At 32.2% G+C, this 15,437-nt stretch overlaps 1 protein-coding gene across 4 annotated transcripts in view; it reads right to left on the bottom strand.

Moving 5' to 3' along the window:
- Positions 1 to 15,315, bottom strand: part of LOC133204460 (protein tweety homolog 2-like) — a 28,253-nt gene extending 12,938 nt beyond the window's left edge. For all 4 annotated transcript variants that reach the window (XM_061340195.1, XM_061340196.1, XM_061340198.1 and 1 more), the window contains exons 1-3: positions 15,053 to 15,315; positions 6,064 to 6,224; positions 1,431 to 1,542 (exon numbers count right to left, since the gene is read on the bottom strand). In XM_061340195.1, coding sequence (XP_061196179.1) covers positions 1,431 to 1,542; positions 6,064 to 6,224; positions 15,053 to 15,169 — 390 coding nt within the window. In that variant the 5' untranslated portion in view covers positions 15,170 to 15,315. The remainder of the gene's footprint in view (positions 1 to 1,430; positions 1,543 to 6,063; positions 6,225 to 15,052) is intronic.
- Between the last annotated feature and the right edge of the window lie 122 nt (positions 15,316 to 15,437).

Raw genomic sequence — 15,437 nt, 5'->3', positions numbered from 1 at the left:
TTTTCTGTAGCTACCACTTTCTATTTCAAATGCTCGGGAAACTGCCAAAATAAGGCAAACACACTGAAATTCTCAGAATGATGACATAATAGATAGTTACTTAAAATATGACAATATTTTACCACACCCTGATCTAATTATTACTTTCATTTCGAAATATTATGAGCATATTTCTTTATGAAACCTTGATTTTTTGTGCAGTAAGAGCATACCCTGTGCATATTCAAGTACACATATAATAAAATCCTTAGTGATGTCTATATTTTTCCAGAAAATTTCAGATATACTCAAATATGATAGCTAAACATATAGTGAAAAATTCGGCTTAGTTTGTGCATTATTTTTTTTTTTAAAAAATGCCTTGTTTATGATTTTACCTGACAACTCTAATAAATAAAATGTTGTTTCATATCAATTATTTTTTTGCTCAATGACATGAATTACCATAGATTATCATATACAGTCAAACCTCATTATCTTGAAATCAATGGGATTAAGATATCCAAGGATTTGAGATATCCAGGGTAAAATACTTAAAGAGTAAGGGGTTGGGACTTCAAAATCAATTTAACATATCCATGGTATTTGAGATATCAGTGTTCGAGATACCGAAGTTCAACTGTATTTTCTTGAAAACAAATATTGCCTACAAATATATCAGTAATTATATATTAAAAACTATCATTTAAATAATTTTGAGGCAATTAAAACACTAATATCATATGTAAGGGCTGAGCACTAAATCAATAAACTTTACAGGTGTAAATGTGATTAACACCTATTTGTGTAAACATGGGTGATCATGCAACATCATTGAAGAAAAGGCCATGGGTCTTGACAGCCACCGGAGTATCTTGAGTTTCTCAGGCTATAATCACTTTGACCACTTATGATCACTCATGAGTTTAACTTTCTTTAGTACTTGTGATGACCTCAGAATGTTGGTTTGTATCAGTTTACACTTTGTTCTTTGATATGTTCTCAATGGTTTGACTGGTATATGTTTACACTATGTACTTACAGTGATTGAGATGTTCTCTCAGTTTTATTGACTTACTTTTTATACTTATGGTGACTGAAATGTTCTCTAGGGTTCGACTTGTATCAGTTTACACTTGGTACTTACAGTCCTCAAGGGTTTGATTTATATCAGTTTATAATTAGTACTTGTACAGTCCTCAAGGGTTTGATTTGTATCAGTTTACACTTTGTACTTACAGTCCTCAAGGGTTTGATTTATATCAGTTTATAATTAGTACTTATACAGTCCTCAAGGGTTTGATTTATATCAGTTATTACTTGGTTCTTGTCTTTATGGTTTTTTAAGTTTACACTTTGTACTTATGGAGATAGAAGAAATGTCCTGAAAGGTTTAACACTTTACACTGTGAAATTGAGATGTCCTCAAGGGTTCCTCAGTTTGTACTTACAGTAATGGAGACATCCTCTAGGGTCTGGTTTGTATCATCTAAAGCCTCCAGGAATTGTTTGGCTCCTTTACTGGTTTGCTCATTGCCAAAAAATCCAACTGATATAGCTCCTCTGAGGGGAAAAGAAACAAGATTCATTTTAAATTACACATGCATGTCAGCAAAATAAAAAAGTATGAGTGATCGCAATTTTTATTTCACAGAATTTTCAACAGTTGAAATGACTTACATGTGTATAACATAATTATTCTGAAAGCATACAAAACTTAAGTCTTACTCAAAAAATGTTTGAGTTCATTCTTTTCTGCTTTACTAAGTATCTAAATAGACTAACTCCTAATGTATTCAGCATACTGGTACCATAGCACAGTATATATATACAGTGTGGACTCGTTATTACGGTGACGGTTTTATAAGATAGAACGCTTATTACGTTGTAAATTCAAAGCACAAAACCATTTTTTAACAAATCTATACAAAATAGAACTGTTTATTACGATGTCCTAAAATGCCGGGACTCGGTATTACGATGTAAAAATTCTGTCCAAATTTTTTTTTCCACCCCGTGTTTATTCAGTGTTTATCGACTGTAGACACTTAAGGAGACGCTAAATAAACATTGAAACACCTGTGCTCTGACAGAGTGTTAACTTGCAGGGCCGTTAGGTGATTAGTGATGCTTGACTGCACACACCTTGACTGTTCTAGCGAGGTCAGCAGAATTAGAGACGTGCCAAAGCCATTGTTAAACAATTAAACTGTTTATTTATAAATGTAGTCTCTAGTTTATCTATCTCTGTAAAGTTTATTTTATCATTTTTTTTTACTATGGTTAATAAGTAAATTAATTTATTAAATAAAGGGTAACATTTAATCGCATGCATGTATGTTAAATATGTAATGTGTAATTTCGTTTGCAGTTAAACAGAGGGAATTGACAGCTTGGGTATCAAACATAATTTTGGCAAAATTTGAACTCCAGTAACGTTTTAACAGCTTGGATAGTGGCTTGGACTACTTCACAGGTGTCAGCAGAAATACAAATTGATAATTGCTGAACTGCTAATTGAACTCTGTTCAGTAATTTAAAAATTCAAATTTATTTTGACATTTAGCTTGTGTGTTCTCAAATCCTGTCCAGGAATATGCCTATCACACTGCCCACTTTCATCAGTTGTTCACTGCAGCTCTAAGCTCATTTAACACCCAAAACCGCCGATTGATGTATTGTTTGTTATTTATGTAGTAACGATATGAAGACATTGAAAATTTTACGAACGCATTATCTAGACAGAAACGAAAGTAAAAGTAAAAGGAAATGGTGGCAGATGAATGAAGGTATCACACCGGTAATTGACCAATCAAAATGAACTTAGTCAATTGTAGTTCCATACATAATAAAGAAATATTTTTTTATTGTGAGAATTTTTTTTAATTTCCCTTATTCTATTTTTACATTTTTGGTATCTGTGCTTAGGATATTTTATGTACTTTGTAAAATATTAAAGGTTTTTGACAGGAACTATTTCTTTCGGGGCATAGGAGGCCACTTCCTGGGGTGCACACAGGATGTTTATAAACACATTGAATACACGTGGTTTTGAGGGTATTCCTGTTTGCGGATGGAAAAAATCAGAAAATGCCGTGTAGGTACCCTATTTTTTGGTGTCAGCTGATGTGACTGGTAACGTTTAACACTTCCTGCTAAATATTTTTTCATGAATTCGAATACCTGATTTTTAATGATTTTTTATTCTATATAGAATTACATAGTGAAAACAATTACCGGTGTGATACCTTGAAGGTGATTGTGTAAAATCATCTACACCCATATTAAAAGCAGTTTTAATTTTATAAAGGCATATTTCAACAAAATATGTCATTTTATGAACTTTCTGTGTGAAAGCACATATTTTTAAATTTAGAAGCAGGGTTGACATTAATTTATACAGATTTCTATGTAAAATACTAATAATATGTCATGTTTTAACCTCAAAACTCCAAATTATGACTTTCAAAGGAGGATTATGCATCTGACATGTAGAAAGAAGTTAGAAAATGTTGGTTTTTTATTTTATATGACTTTAAACTCTGTGCACCACCTGACCGCAGTCAATTATAGTGTCTACAGACTTTGCCGTAAAAGCACTTTAGGCTGATTTTTTCAAGAAAAGACTAATTCTGGGTTTGCGAATGAGTTTTCAACAAAAGCGACAACTGCGATAAAATGTGAAGAAGTAAAACATGATTTTAAAAAGTGTTAAATTTTACAGAGACTGGGTTTACTTTCATTTTATTCACCTTAAGTGATTCATTTATTACTGGAGTGGAGGAATAGAAATAATGAAATGAGTTAAATTTGTCTAACAAAAGTAATGCACAAATAAAATTTATTAAGAATTTTTCAAAAATAAGAAGCTTATGACCAAAAATGCATAAATACTGTCAGGGCATGAGAGTGAATACTTATTTTGAGTCCCAACCATGCATCACACATATAGTACAGAATGTCACTTAGCACCATGGTATGCCTGTTATGGTTCTCTAGACTTTTTCCATGCTTTCACAGCTGACATTCAAGATTTTTCAGTTTGCCGGAGAATGTTTTTTGTCATTTTACCACTTTTATGTAGGTGTTGACCCTCTCTTTTAAATTAAGTCTCAGTCAGGATGTTTATTTTAGCATGATTTGTTAAACACATTAATGTACTGAAATATTAATAAATTACAAATTAAAGTGATGAAGAAATTTGACATATTTACACAATCAAAATATCAGAATAACCATAATTCAGCTAATAAAGTGCCATGCTCTTCTTTTGTCACTTCCTATAAATTTTATCAGCATTTTTTGTACACCCACCCACCTCCAAGAATCATGGAGGATGGCCTGATATTAGTTTCTTTGTTGCATTTATTCACATTTAAAAGTGTTAAGACCCATAAAAATGTTTAAGATTTATATTTTTAAATTTAATTGTTGAATTTTTGTGTAAATTTGGTGAAACAAAAAGCTGTAATCTTGAATTAATCATGCAAATTCATCAAACACCTTTGAAATTCCTGAGTAATTCAATGAAAAGAGGATAATTATGCATGTTCAATTGGAATTTCATGGCTAATTTGTGTCTGCAGAGAAAGCCAGTTACATAAATCACAACAATAAATTACATCTGAATTGTTTTCTCCATTTTCTTATCATCAAAGCAAGTTTAATGGAGTGTCAGAGCTGTCTAGAACCTCCCCAGATGCTGATATCATTTGGACTGCCCTGTGTTACAACACAGCTTTTAGATAAACTTCTGCATAGCAGGTTGTAGACAAGTACCTAGGCTTTATTTGGAACATAAATTGACCAGATGCAGATTTTATTATCAGCCTAATATTTAACAATTTCTGTAAATTTTGTCATTCTTAGGAGGGTAAAATGCAATTTTGTTATGTAATAATTGCATAATGGTCTCCGACTTGTGAATTATTTTTTGTTTGTTGTGAAGAACAATGCATATACTCTCCACGGATACAAAATTGGTTGCCAGGCTTAGTCTATTAAGGATGAAATTCTGCTTCAAAATATGCACCAAAAAACTTCTGTCAGAGTGCTCAGTGTGTATTCTTGACAGCTCTGGAGTAAGGGAGATAAATGCATCATATCTCCAGCAATAATGGGAATTAGATCCCCAGACTTCAGGATGTTAGTGACAGTTATTTAAGAAATCTCAGGTGCAAAAATGAAAAAAATCTGACAACTTCAAAGGTCCTTCAAGGTATCACACCGGTAATTGACCAATCAAAATGAACTTAGTCAATTGTAGTTCCATACATAATAAAGAAATATTTTTTTATTGTGAGAATTTTTTTTAATTTCCCTTATTCTATTTTTACATTTTTGGTATCTGTGCTTAGGATATTTTATGTACTTTGTAAAATGTTAAAGGTTTTTGACAGGAACTATTTCTTTCGGGGCATAGGAGGCCACTTCCTGGGGTGCACACAGGATGTTTATAAACACATTGAATACACGTGGTTTTGAGGGTATTCCTGTTTGCGGATGGAAAAAATCAGAAAATGCCGTGTAGGTACCCTATTTTTTGGTGTCAGCTGATGTGACTGGTAACGTTTAACACTTCCTGCTAAATATTTTTTCATGAATTCGAATACCTGATTTTTAATGATTTTTTATTCTATATAGAATTACATAGTGAAAACAATTACCGGTGTGATACCTGAAGAGTGCCGAAGTTTTTATAAAAAATGCCCACATTTCTTTTAAAATGAAGGAAATAGAAGAAATAGCATCATGAAGATATCTATTCAAGATAAGTTATTAATAATTTATATGTATATAGCGTTTTAATGAAGAATTTGAACAGAAGAAGGAAACAAAAGGAGAAAAATACACCTCCTAATACAACAACAAGCTTTCAAAACGATGTTTTACTGGATTTTATTGGGAACTTTTATTACGTTGCCCTCGGTATTACGATATTTTACCGTGACAAAATGAACATCGTAATAACGAGTCCGCACTGTATATAAAAACTCCTCATTAAAGCATTAATTCTAATTTAAAACATAATATCACAAATTTCTCAAAGGGAATTTTGATGACTCCTTTATTTCTGTGACTTACACAGAGAAGATGATGAAGATGGCGACCACGACTCGTAGACAGGTGGTGCGCGGAGGCTTTTGTGGCTTCTTCTTTACACACTGTATACAAAGACAGCAGGAAGCTAGGAACAGAATCACTAATATAAAGGCCACCGGAGCCGCCGCCCATAACACAAGAGACTGAAACAGACAAGGAATCGGAGTCAATTTACAAGAGAAAGAAACTGAATTCTTTATTTAATACTAGTCCAAATGATTATCCATTGTGTATACTGAACATGCTGAAAGAAGATCTGATGGATTATAATCCTGGATCTGCCCCTGAGAATGGATCAAAATTGGATAAAATTTGTTTAACTTATGCACTTTTAAGAATGATATACTGTATACACGGTTATTTTTGCCCTTTCACACTTGCAAACAATTTTGCCCCATCTTAAATTCGCCTAGTCACAATTTTGTTTAAGAAATTATACTGTGCTTTTTGAATTCGCCCCATTTTAAATTCCCCTACCTGTGAGTAAGGCGGAAGGGGCGAAAATTTCCCTGTATACAGTAATCCTTATTTCAAATGCTACTAGATTTGCTTTCTTTTTTTTCAGTCTCATGTTTACACCCCTTACTGAAATTGATCGAATAGTTTTTTTAAGAAATCTTTTTTTCTGAATTTCTTTTACATCTGACCTAATTTGGTGTATCTGAGTTATTCCATTTTTGCTATATCAAAGCACACTTGAAATTTCCAAAGAAATTTTGTGAAGCGGAATAACTTTTAATTAGCCGTAATCCTAATTACAGTAGAACCTTATTTCCTTTGGTTATAGTCTCTCTCTCTCTGTAAAGTTCTATTGCCTTCTAACATTAGTTTGATACTGTTAAGTATAACATACATTGTATACTTTTTTACAGTGATTGCAACTCAGATCAAAGTGTGTGTGGTTTTGTGTATGGTGGGAGGGGGAAGGGGTCATTAAAAATGAAAAGGAATGGAATATTTCCATTTTTTCTGGTGAATTTATGCATATGTATCATATCACAGTAAATTTTGCAAACTTTTTAAAATTACATTTGAAATGTTCTATACCTGTATACATTGGTATACTTTGAAGAACATTTTCATTGGATAATATATTTTTTTTTAGCATAAAACAACTCAAGACTTTTTGATTGATAAAAGTACATAGTATAGATCTGGTAAGGCAGATTGTAGCTGGGATTTCATGGCTGAGATCTAGTATTTCTAAGAATTGAAATTTGTTTTTGCTGTTTATTTATTCTTATTGTCTTTATCTATCTCTAATGACACCTTGTGTTGGTGTTTTCAAAACTGAAATCCTAGGCTTGGCAATTATACAATACTGTGCATGAGTAACGTTCCTAGTGTTATTTGACAAGGTATAGAAAATAACCTTTAGTCAGTAATTGTGTTTCTTTCATTATATATGACACCTTTAAAAAAATTCCCCATTTACAACCACGTTTTTGTGGTTAATTTTAGATGTTAATCTTTTTAATCTATTTTTCATTACACAGTGAAGAAATTATTTACAATCAACAACTGAAACAGGTTCCTCTTCATCTTATTGTCAAGGGGCACAACCCTTTCTGTACTAAAGTTTTAAAATTGACTACTTTCAGTTATTCAGAATACAAGTGGATTTAGTTCTGCCTCTAACTGGTTCCATCTCTACACATTTAATGATACATTATGTAGAATGATGTTTACAAATATTTAAATTATGTCAATTTAAAGGTAGTGCACTTATTAAAATAAGTGTCCTGTATAATTTACCAACTGTCTGAAAAGTGAGTGGAGCTGTATATAACTTAATATATATATCGCAATCAATTTCTATACTTATTGCAATTCAAGACAGCAGAAAACAAACACATGAATCTTTAAAATACATGTACTGTAAAATCACCCATAATGTTGTAAGCAGTGTTTAGATATTTTTATATTTTCTATTACTGATGACGTTAGCAGTACAACAAAATGTAAAACTATCAGTTCATTCAATTCTTGACAGATACATTGTGATACGTTGTATTGCAAGTGTGTATTGTTATTATAGGTATTGTATCATTAGGTTGCTTGTGATACTCAGACCTAAAAATTTCATGATTAGAAAACAGCACATGCCATAAAACACATATAATAGGAAATATTTACTGCTGTAAATTTTCATGAATATATATAGACTCAAAGTATTTTCTTCAATTTTTTATGCATTACATATATATCTAATAGTAATTGAAAACTTTTAATCAGGAAGTTAGTATAACAACTTAATATGAACTCAAGCAAACATCTTTCCCATGTTGTCAACATGGATGGATGAACTGGACATACTAAAACCATATCACCTTCATTCCAACTGGGAATTAACCCAATGTAACTGCATGTAAACAGAAATGTAAAACATAGCTGTGCTTCCTTAAGATGGTCAACAGTCATACCCAAGCTACCTAGACTAGTCCTGGAGTCTCCCAAAATTTCATTTATTTTAATGTATTTCAATTTTAACAAATCTAGAGGTGTGAACAAGCTCACACAATTACAACCCCTGCTGTATTTTTTAAAAAGTTCCTAGTATATACAATATTTCAAATATGACCTTGAACTTGCCAAAACGACTGTGGTTAAAAAATGACTCATCCTGTGATCATAAGTAATCTTTGAGTGAATTATAGACCTCCAATGATTCTGCCATCAGAAAATTATCGACCTGACATGAATTTTACACCTTTTCTTCCAGTGACCTTGAACTTGCCACAATAACCTTGAATCAAGATTATGACACACCTTCAGCTCACAAATAATCTTTGTTTGAATTTCAACCTGCAATACTTATATATTGCAGAATAAAGAACTGAACAAAAATTCTATACTTTTTCTGATAGTAACCTTGGACTTGCCAGAATAACCTTGGTTCATGATCACAACACACTTTCAGGACATAATTAATATTTTTATGAGGTATGGACTTCAAATGTTTTTCCATTAGAAAGTTATAGACCAAGCATGAATTTGAAAACTATTTCACCAGTGACCTTGAATTTGCCAAAATGACCTTGGGTCACCCTGACGTTTGGAACACTCCATCATGTCATAAGCAATCTTTGTGTTAATTATCAACTTCCAATAAGACTCTATTTTTAAGTTGTAGACCAGATAGGAACACAACAATTTTTTAGCCAGTAACTTTGAACTTGCTGGAATGACCTTGGGTGATACATTTCCTCAATCACAGTAGGTCAATAATAGGTCAACAATATGTCAATACATTTCCTCAGGTCACATACAAGACATTTTTCTAAAAGCGACCTTATACTTGATCAAATGACCTTGAGTCAAGGTCATGACATACCTTCAGTTCATAAGTAATCTTTGCGTGAGGTATGAACCTCCAATATTTCTCCATTAGGAAGTTGTAAACCATACATGAATTTTATACATTTTCTGTCAGTGACCTTGAATGTATCAGAATGACCTTTGGTCAAGGTCAAGACAAACCCTTAGGTCATAAACACTCTTTGTACCAAGTTTGAGCTTCCAGTGAATCTCCCTGAATGAATAATACACTTTTTCTGACCTTGACCTTGTTGGAATGATCTTTAGTCAAAGTCAATAATTATTTTCAGGTCACATGCAATATTTGTGACATGTATGAGCCTCTAATGTTCTTCAATTCAAGACAGGGTCAGGATAATAATTACACAATTTTCTACAAGTGACCTTGAACTGATAAAATGACCTTGGGTCAAGGTCATGACATACCTTCAGGCTCGGGGCCATATAACTGAGACAAGCTCACTTTTGATCACAGTCTCCCTTTTCCGCTATGTATTCCTTTTGCAAAAGTGAGACTTAGATCAAAAGTTAACTCATCTCAGTTTTATGGCCCCGGAGCCAGGTCTTAAGCAATCTTTGTGTGAGGTATGAATTTTCTCCACTATGTTTATCCACTAGGAAGTCAAGGACAAGACATACCCTCAGGTCATAAACAAACGTTGTCTGAGCTTCCATTGATTCCCCATAGCAAAGTTATAGCCCAGACAAGATTGTACAGACAGGCGGACAAGGTGATTTCTATATACCCACAAAACTTTGTTTCTGGGGAGTATAAATATATTGTCAATATTTCAAACCATTGCATATCTACATCATAGGCCTCAATATAACCTTGTCCTGAATCATCCTTGGTGAAGTTTGTAAATTAGGTTTCAAATAAAGGTATCACAAACATAGCATGAAAATAAATTGGCAGTGATTTGGACATTAAAACTTATTCTTTGCAAATTTTGAATTAGTTAGAATAGTATCAAAACATAATATGATGATTGGAAAATGGTTAGTTTACATCTGAACTGAATAAGAATTGAAGTATGTACTTAATCTGATGTAATGTGTTCACCAATACACACAATCCTAATGAGGTCAAATTTTACTCCCATGATTTTTATACATTTATTTTAAGCAAATTCATATGTAATAAATGGCAGCATGTAAAAAGTACCTGTTTCATAGTAAAGCAGGGAAAAAAATCTTATCAGGTGTTATAAGATTGTTTTATTACAAGACAATCTGATTTGGTCATATTAGAAAATATATTGTCAGTATTAGATAGAATGTTCTTTTCTTAATATAAAGTTGCACAACAGATCCATTCTATAAACAGGATATGTCAGATGTATGTTCAAGTATCTTAATCTGCAATATAGCAATATAGCAAAATATAACAGGTGTGAACATAACTCTACACATAACAGTGATTTTCACACAGATTTTCAAAGAAGCTATTTGGTTGTAATGTTATTAAGAAAAAACACAGCATTAATTGAAACAATATGTTAGTGATTTAGCAATAGTGAGAACGACCATCAAAAAATTGTTGGTGGAGCGCTACCTTTTGTGTAGGACACCCATCCCCCTGGATTTGCAGAATTATTAAATGTATGCATGTATACTAAGCAAATGAAAAATGCCAATATGGATATATATAGATTTGATTGCTTATTCTTCAATATGTGTACAGAAGACTCTTTTTATATGAAATATTTATCACACTGTAATAATGGTTTTATGAGAAAGTTTGTACACACCAGACATCATAACTTCTTCATTTCATATGTTGAATACTATTAAGTACATAAAAAAAAAAACATTTCAAAGAGAAAAAACTGGGTTGTATGGGATTTGAACCCCGGACCTCTCATACCCTAATCAAGAATCATACCTGTATTATGTGTTACAGTGTAATAACTCTCCACATGCTCCTGTGCTAAAAATAGTACCATACAACTTTTAATACAATAGGAAAAAAGGGGGGCACTTTGATGGGGGCGAGAGAGTTATGGTATAAAATTTCATTGCAAAACCTCAAAAGCCCGGAAACAAAAGTATTACACACACAAAATTTTTACAACCTTGACCTCTGATCTTTTGACCTCAAAATCAATAGGGGTCTTCCTTAGGCCACAGGGAGTTGTTATGTAAAATTTCAATACAAAAGCTCAAAGGCTTCTCAAGATATTTATAAAGTGCAGAAACGAAAGTGTTAAAACAGAAAAAAAATTATGAATTTTGACCTTGACCTTTGACCTCAAAATCAATAGGGGGTCTTCTTTAGGCCATAGGGAGTTGTTATGTAAAATTTCATTGCAAAGCTCAGAGGCTTCTTGAGATAACGCATGGAAACAAGTGTTACAGACAGATAGAAATACAGACGGATGGACAGACCAAAATTAAGATCCCCCACTTTCAGTGAAAGCGGGGGACAAAAATTTGTACAGATTCGATTTGATGTCTGATTGTAAATTTTCTTCAATACTAAAATGCATGCAGTCTTTCTCCTGTTGACAAAGTAAAAATAATAATAATGATAAAAATGCACATTTTTCATTTGTATTTATCATTAATATTGAATGGTACACTCTTACTCTAAAATGCTTAATATGTTTAATTAGTGCATCTTTTTCAGAAGTAATATTTACTTCGTTTGTTTGTATTCACCTCTAACACTCCATTTGGCTGCAGTAAAGGTAACTTGTATTCATTGTTGTGAATCTGTATTTATTTACTTAGTGATTTCACTAAGGTTATGTATTACATGAACTAGTTCCTCCCCACAGCATCCTAATAATATCTCAAATAATATACATGCCATGTATATTCCCTTGTTGCACTGGGACATTAGATTTTAAATAGTCAATTTCTTCTTTTTTTAAATAAGTTACCATAGTCACATTGTCTTTCATGCCTTAACCAATCCCTGATATATGAATAAATACAGTAAAACATGGTTATAGTGAACAAGTTTATAATGAATCCAGGCTTTACCAGAAGCAGAGCTCCAGATAAGGTGCGTATTTGCAGAAATATGCATTGAATTTTTCAAAATACGCATTAAAAATTAAAACAGGGCGTACAATTACGCATTAGCAATCATAAATAAGCATTTCACTACGAAAGTACTGCGTACAACAGATTAAATGATACAAGTATTATTTAACTAATTATGTGAATTGAGGTCAGCTCAGTATTTCAAATTTTATCAAAAGGAATTTTGATTTCTAAGCGTATTCGAAATAACTTAGGCCGATTTCCAGTTCGAAAGAAAGATTTGAATATTAAATACTCGTACTTGTCTGAAAATATCACAGATTTCCACTGTTCATATAACATCCAAATTTTCGTTCTTGACGCGTACACGTCGATCGATATTGTCAAAATTGCGCAAAACACGCCCGGTGTCTAATTTATCCTTTATCACTATTTATTAAACAGTTCTTGTATATTTACTATTTTCTGTAGCAATAATATCATCTAAAGTGCGCTGACAACCTTTATTAATTGTATAAAAATTATTGCTTTTTTGCTTTCCATGTGTTCCTGTGCTATAATAGCGCCAAGCGACTTTTAATGCAAACGGGGAGTAACTCTAAAACTTTTATCTCGATGCCAACAATTTATATAGCAAAACCTAATTATATATTTTTCATTGAAAGCAAACAAACAAAATAGAAAACAACGGGGCAGCATATTTTGAGAGGGGCAGGTGGGGATGAGAATTGAAAGATTAATTTCATCTGGCCAAAGGAAGGATATTTTTCTCGGTAACTCTTGCTACGGTCGATATAGGCCTAATCTTAACGACGTTGGATCCTGATATTTAAAGTCTTAAACTTTTTTTGTCAAGTATATTTTTAGCTTCTACACACATAGCTTAATTAAAAATCAAAACAAAAAATGGGGGTCAATATGCTTCTTTTGGCGCTACAGTACATTTAAATTGACCTTTTTGCACTGAATTTGTGTCTTAATCAAAATAACATCTTCGACATTTTGTCTCCAATATTTTTTATCCAAATAAATCATGGGACAAAGTATGCTGTTATTCTCTCTTAAAAAAGACACATTAAAATTGTGACAAAAAAAAAAATTCAAATTGCTTCGCATAATCAATTATTTGACCTTTCTGCACTCACAAAATGTCATTTTTCGGGCATTAAAAATTTAACAAGCAAGAAAAATATTTTAAAGTCTTAAACTTTTGCTGAATTTAAGTAGATTGATCAGAGTTATCTTATATATTCAGAAAAGAAAATCAAAAGTGGAGGTCTATGATGTTATTTTTTAGATATTGCTAAAAAACTGTTAATTTTATGATAAAATTGGCTCAATTTTTTCCTGGAGTTTCAGAATATATTTTCTATATTTGTCACAATATGATGATAGAATTCACAAAAAACTGATTTAATTAATATTTTAGAACCAGCATTAAACATTTCAATGCACAAAATAGCTCTGTGTGCAACCAGCATGGAAAAATAGGAATCTAAACTTAACTTAACTTATGTGCCCCCGATTTGTAAATATTTCGATTAATCACCCGCATTTAGGGTAAAATTTGTTGATGTGCACCAGCTGGGATGGAAGTGCAATAACGGTAACTCTAACTTTACAAATATTCTGCATTTAAAAAAAAAATCCAGGCTTTGTAATGATTATATTGTGAAATTTGGTTGTCTTGGTCGTATGTAATAATGTTAAAAATGTTAATCTTTATCCATAAGAATCTGCTAGATACAGTTATCTTGTTATACACAGAACTTACCGTTACATGTAATATGAAGAGAAAATTCGGGATTTTTCCCTCTCGCATTTAATGTTCCGAATGACATTACACTTAATGATGACGTCCGAAAATACCGGACACTTCCGTCCCAGCTGGTGCACATCAACAAATTTTACCCTAAATGAGGGTGATTTAATCGAAATATTTACAAATCGGGGGCACATAAAAATTAAATGGAAATATGAAAAGGAAGAAGAAAGTGTAACAAATTTATTGACGTATGCATATTCCATGTATTCTTATGCTTTAGATAAATAATCAGGCGAAGTTTAAGCGAGGTGAGGCAGACGACGAGAAAAGAGTTGCAAGCCTTCTCTCTTTTTATTTATCAGTCGAAAACGATATATTTAAAAACAGCTTATAGAAACAAAAGAGTTACGTTATTGGTAATATATAGTGCATATTAGAATACAAAAATAGGAAAAAGGTGACTCGAACCCAGATTTAAAAAGAAAAAAAAACGGAAAAGGGGGGGTCCATACCCCAAGTGCCTGTGTTATTTTGCTGAAAAGCAAAATCTGCATTGATTTGAAAATCAGGGAGTAAATACACTTTGAGGTAAAAAATTATCTGGAGCTCTGCAGAAGTGATTTTCATTCCCAACAAACAGTTTGATATCGTTTTTTACAATTATTGGATAAAAAGTAGGTTTATAAAGAATCAAAATTTAATTGTCCCTTTCTGACACTTCGCTATAAATATGTTTGACTGTATATATATTGACAAAATAAATTAGACTTCATAATGAAACTGAAAGTAAAATCACTTCCACATTTTAGGTATTGAACGTCCTATATTTTATAATTCTTGCTACATTTTGGGATTTCACGCTTGTTTAAATCAAACTTTAAGCAACAAGTTATTTACCTCTTGATAACTGGTGTTTTCGGGATCAAATGTTGAGTTTGTCTCTCGGAAAGAAAAGTTCAAGTGAGGAAAGTCGTGTAGTATCCTCACATACCACACATCCTTATAGGAATTCATTTTAATTTAAAACTTTTTTTTTTGTTTCACTGCGTTTCAGGTTAAAAATTGTCTCATTCTTCCTACGAAATTGATAATCAATCCTAAGGAATGTGCACTTCGAATATGTTATTCGCCATTTTGTTCTCACGTGACCTGAACGCTTTGCGACAAGCGCATTATATTTTGAATGTCTATTTGGATAATATTTGAAATAATTTACTACTGTTTATAAATCTTAAAATGTAAAAAACAATACTGTTAAAAAAATTTGAAATTATATTGCACA

Source organism: Saccostrea echinata, unplaced genomic scaffold, assembly GCF_033153115.1.
Source record: "Saccostrea echinata isolate AGI-Se365-2 ecotype Australia unplaced genomic scaffold, CSIRO_AGI_Sech_v1 ptg000053l, whole genome shotgun sequence".
In the NCBI taxonomy this organism is placed as follows: domain Eukaryota; kingdom Metazoa; phylum Mollusca; class Bivalvia; order Ostreida; family Ostreidae; genus Saccostrea; species Saccostrea echinata.
The sequence above is the reverse complement of the archived record's forward strand: the minus strand, read 5'-3'. Positions and strand labels throughout refer to the sequence as shown.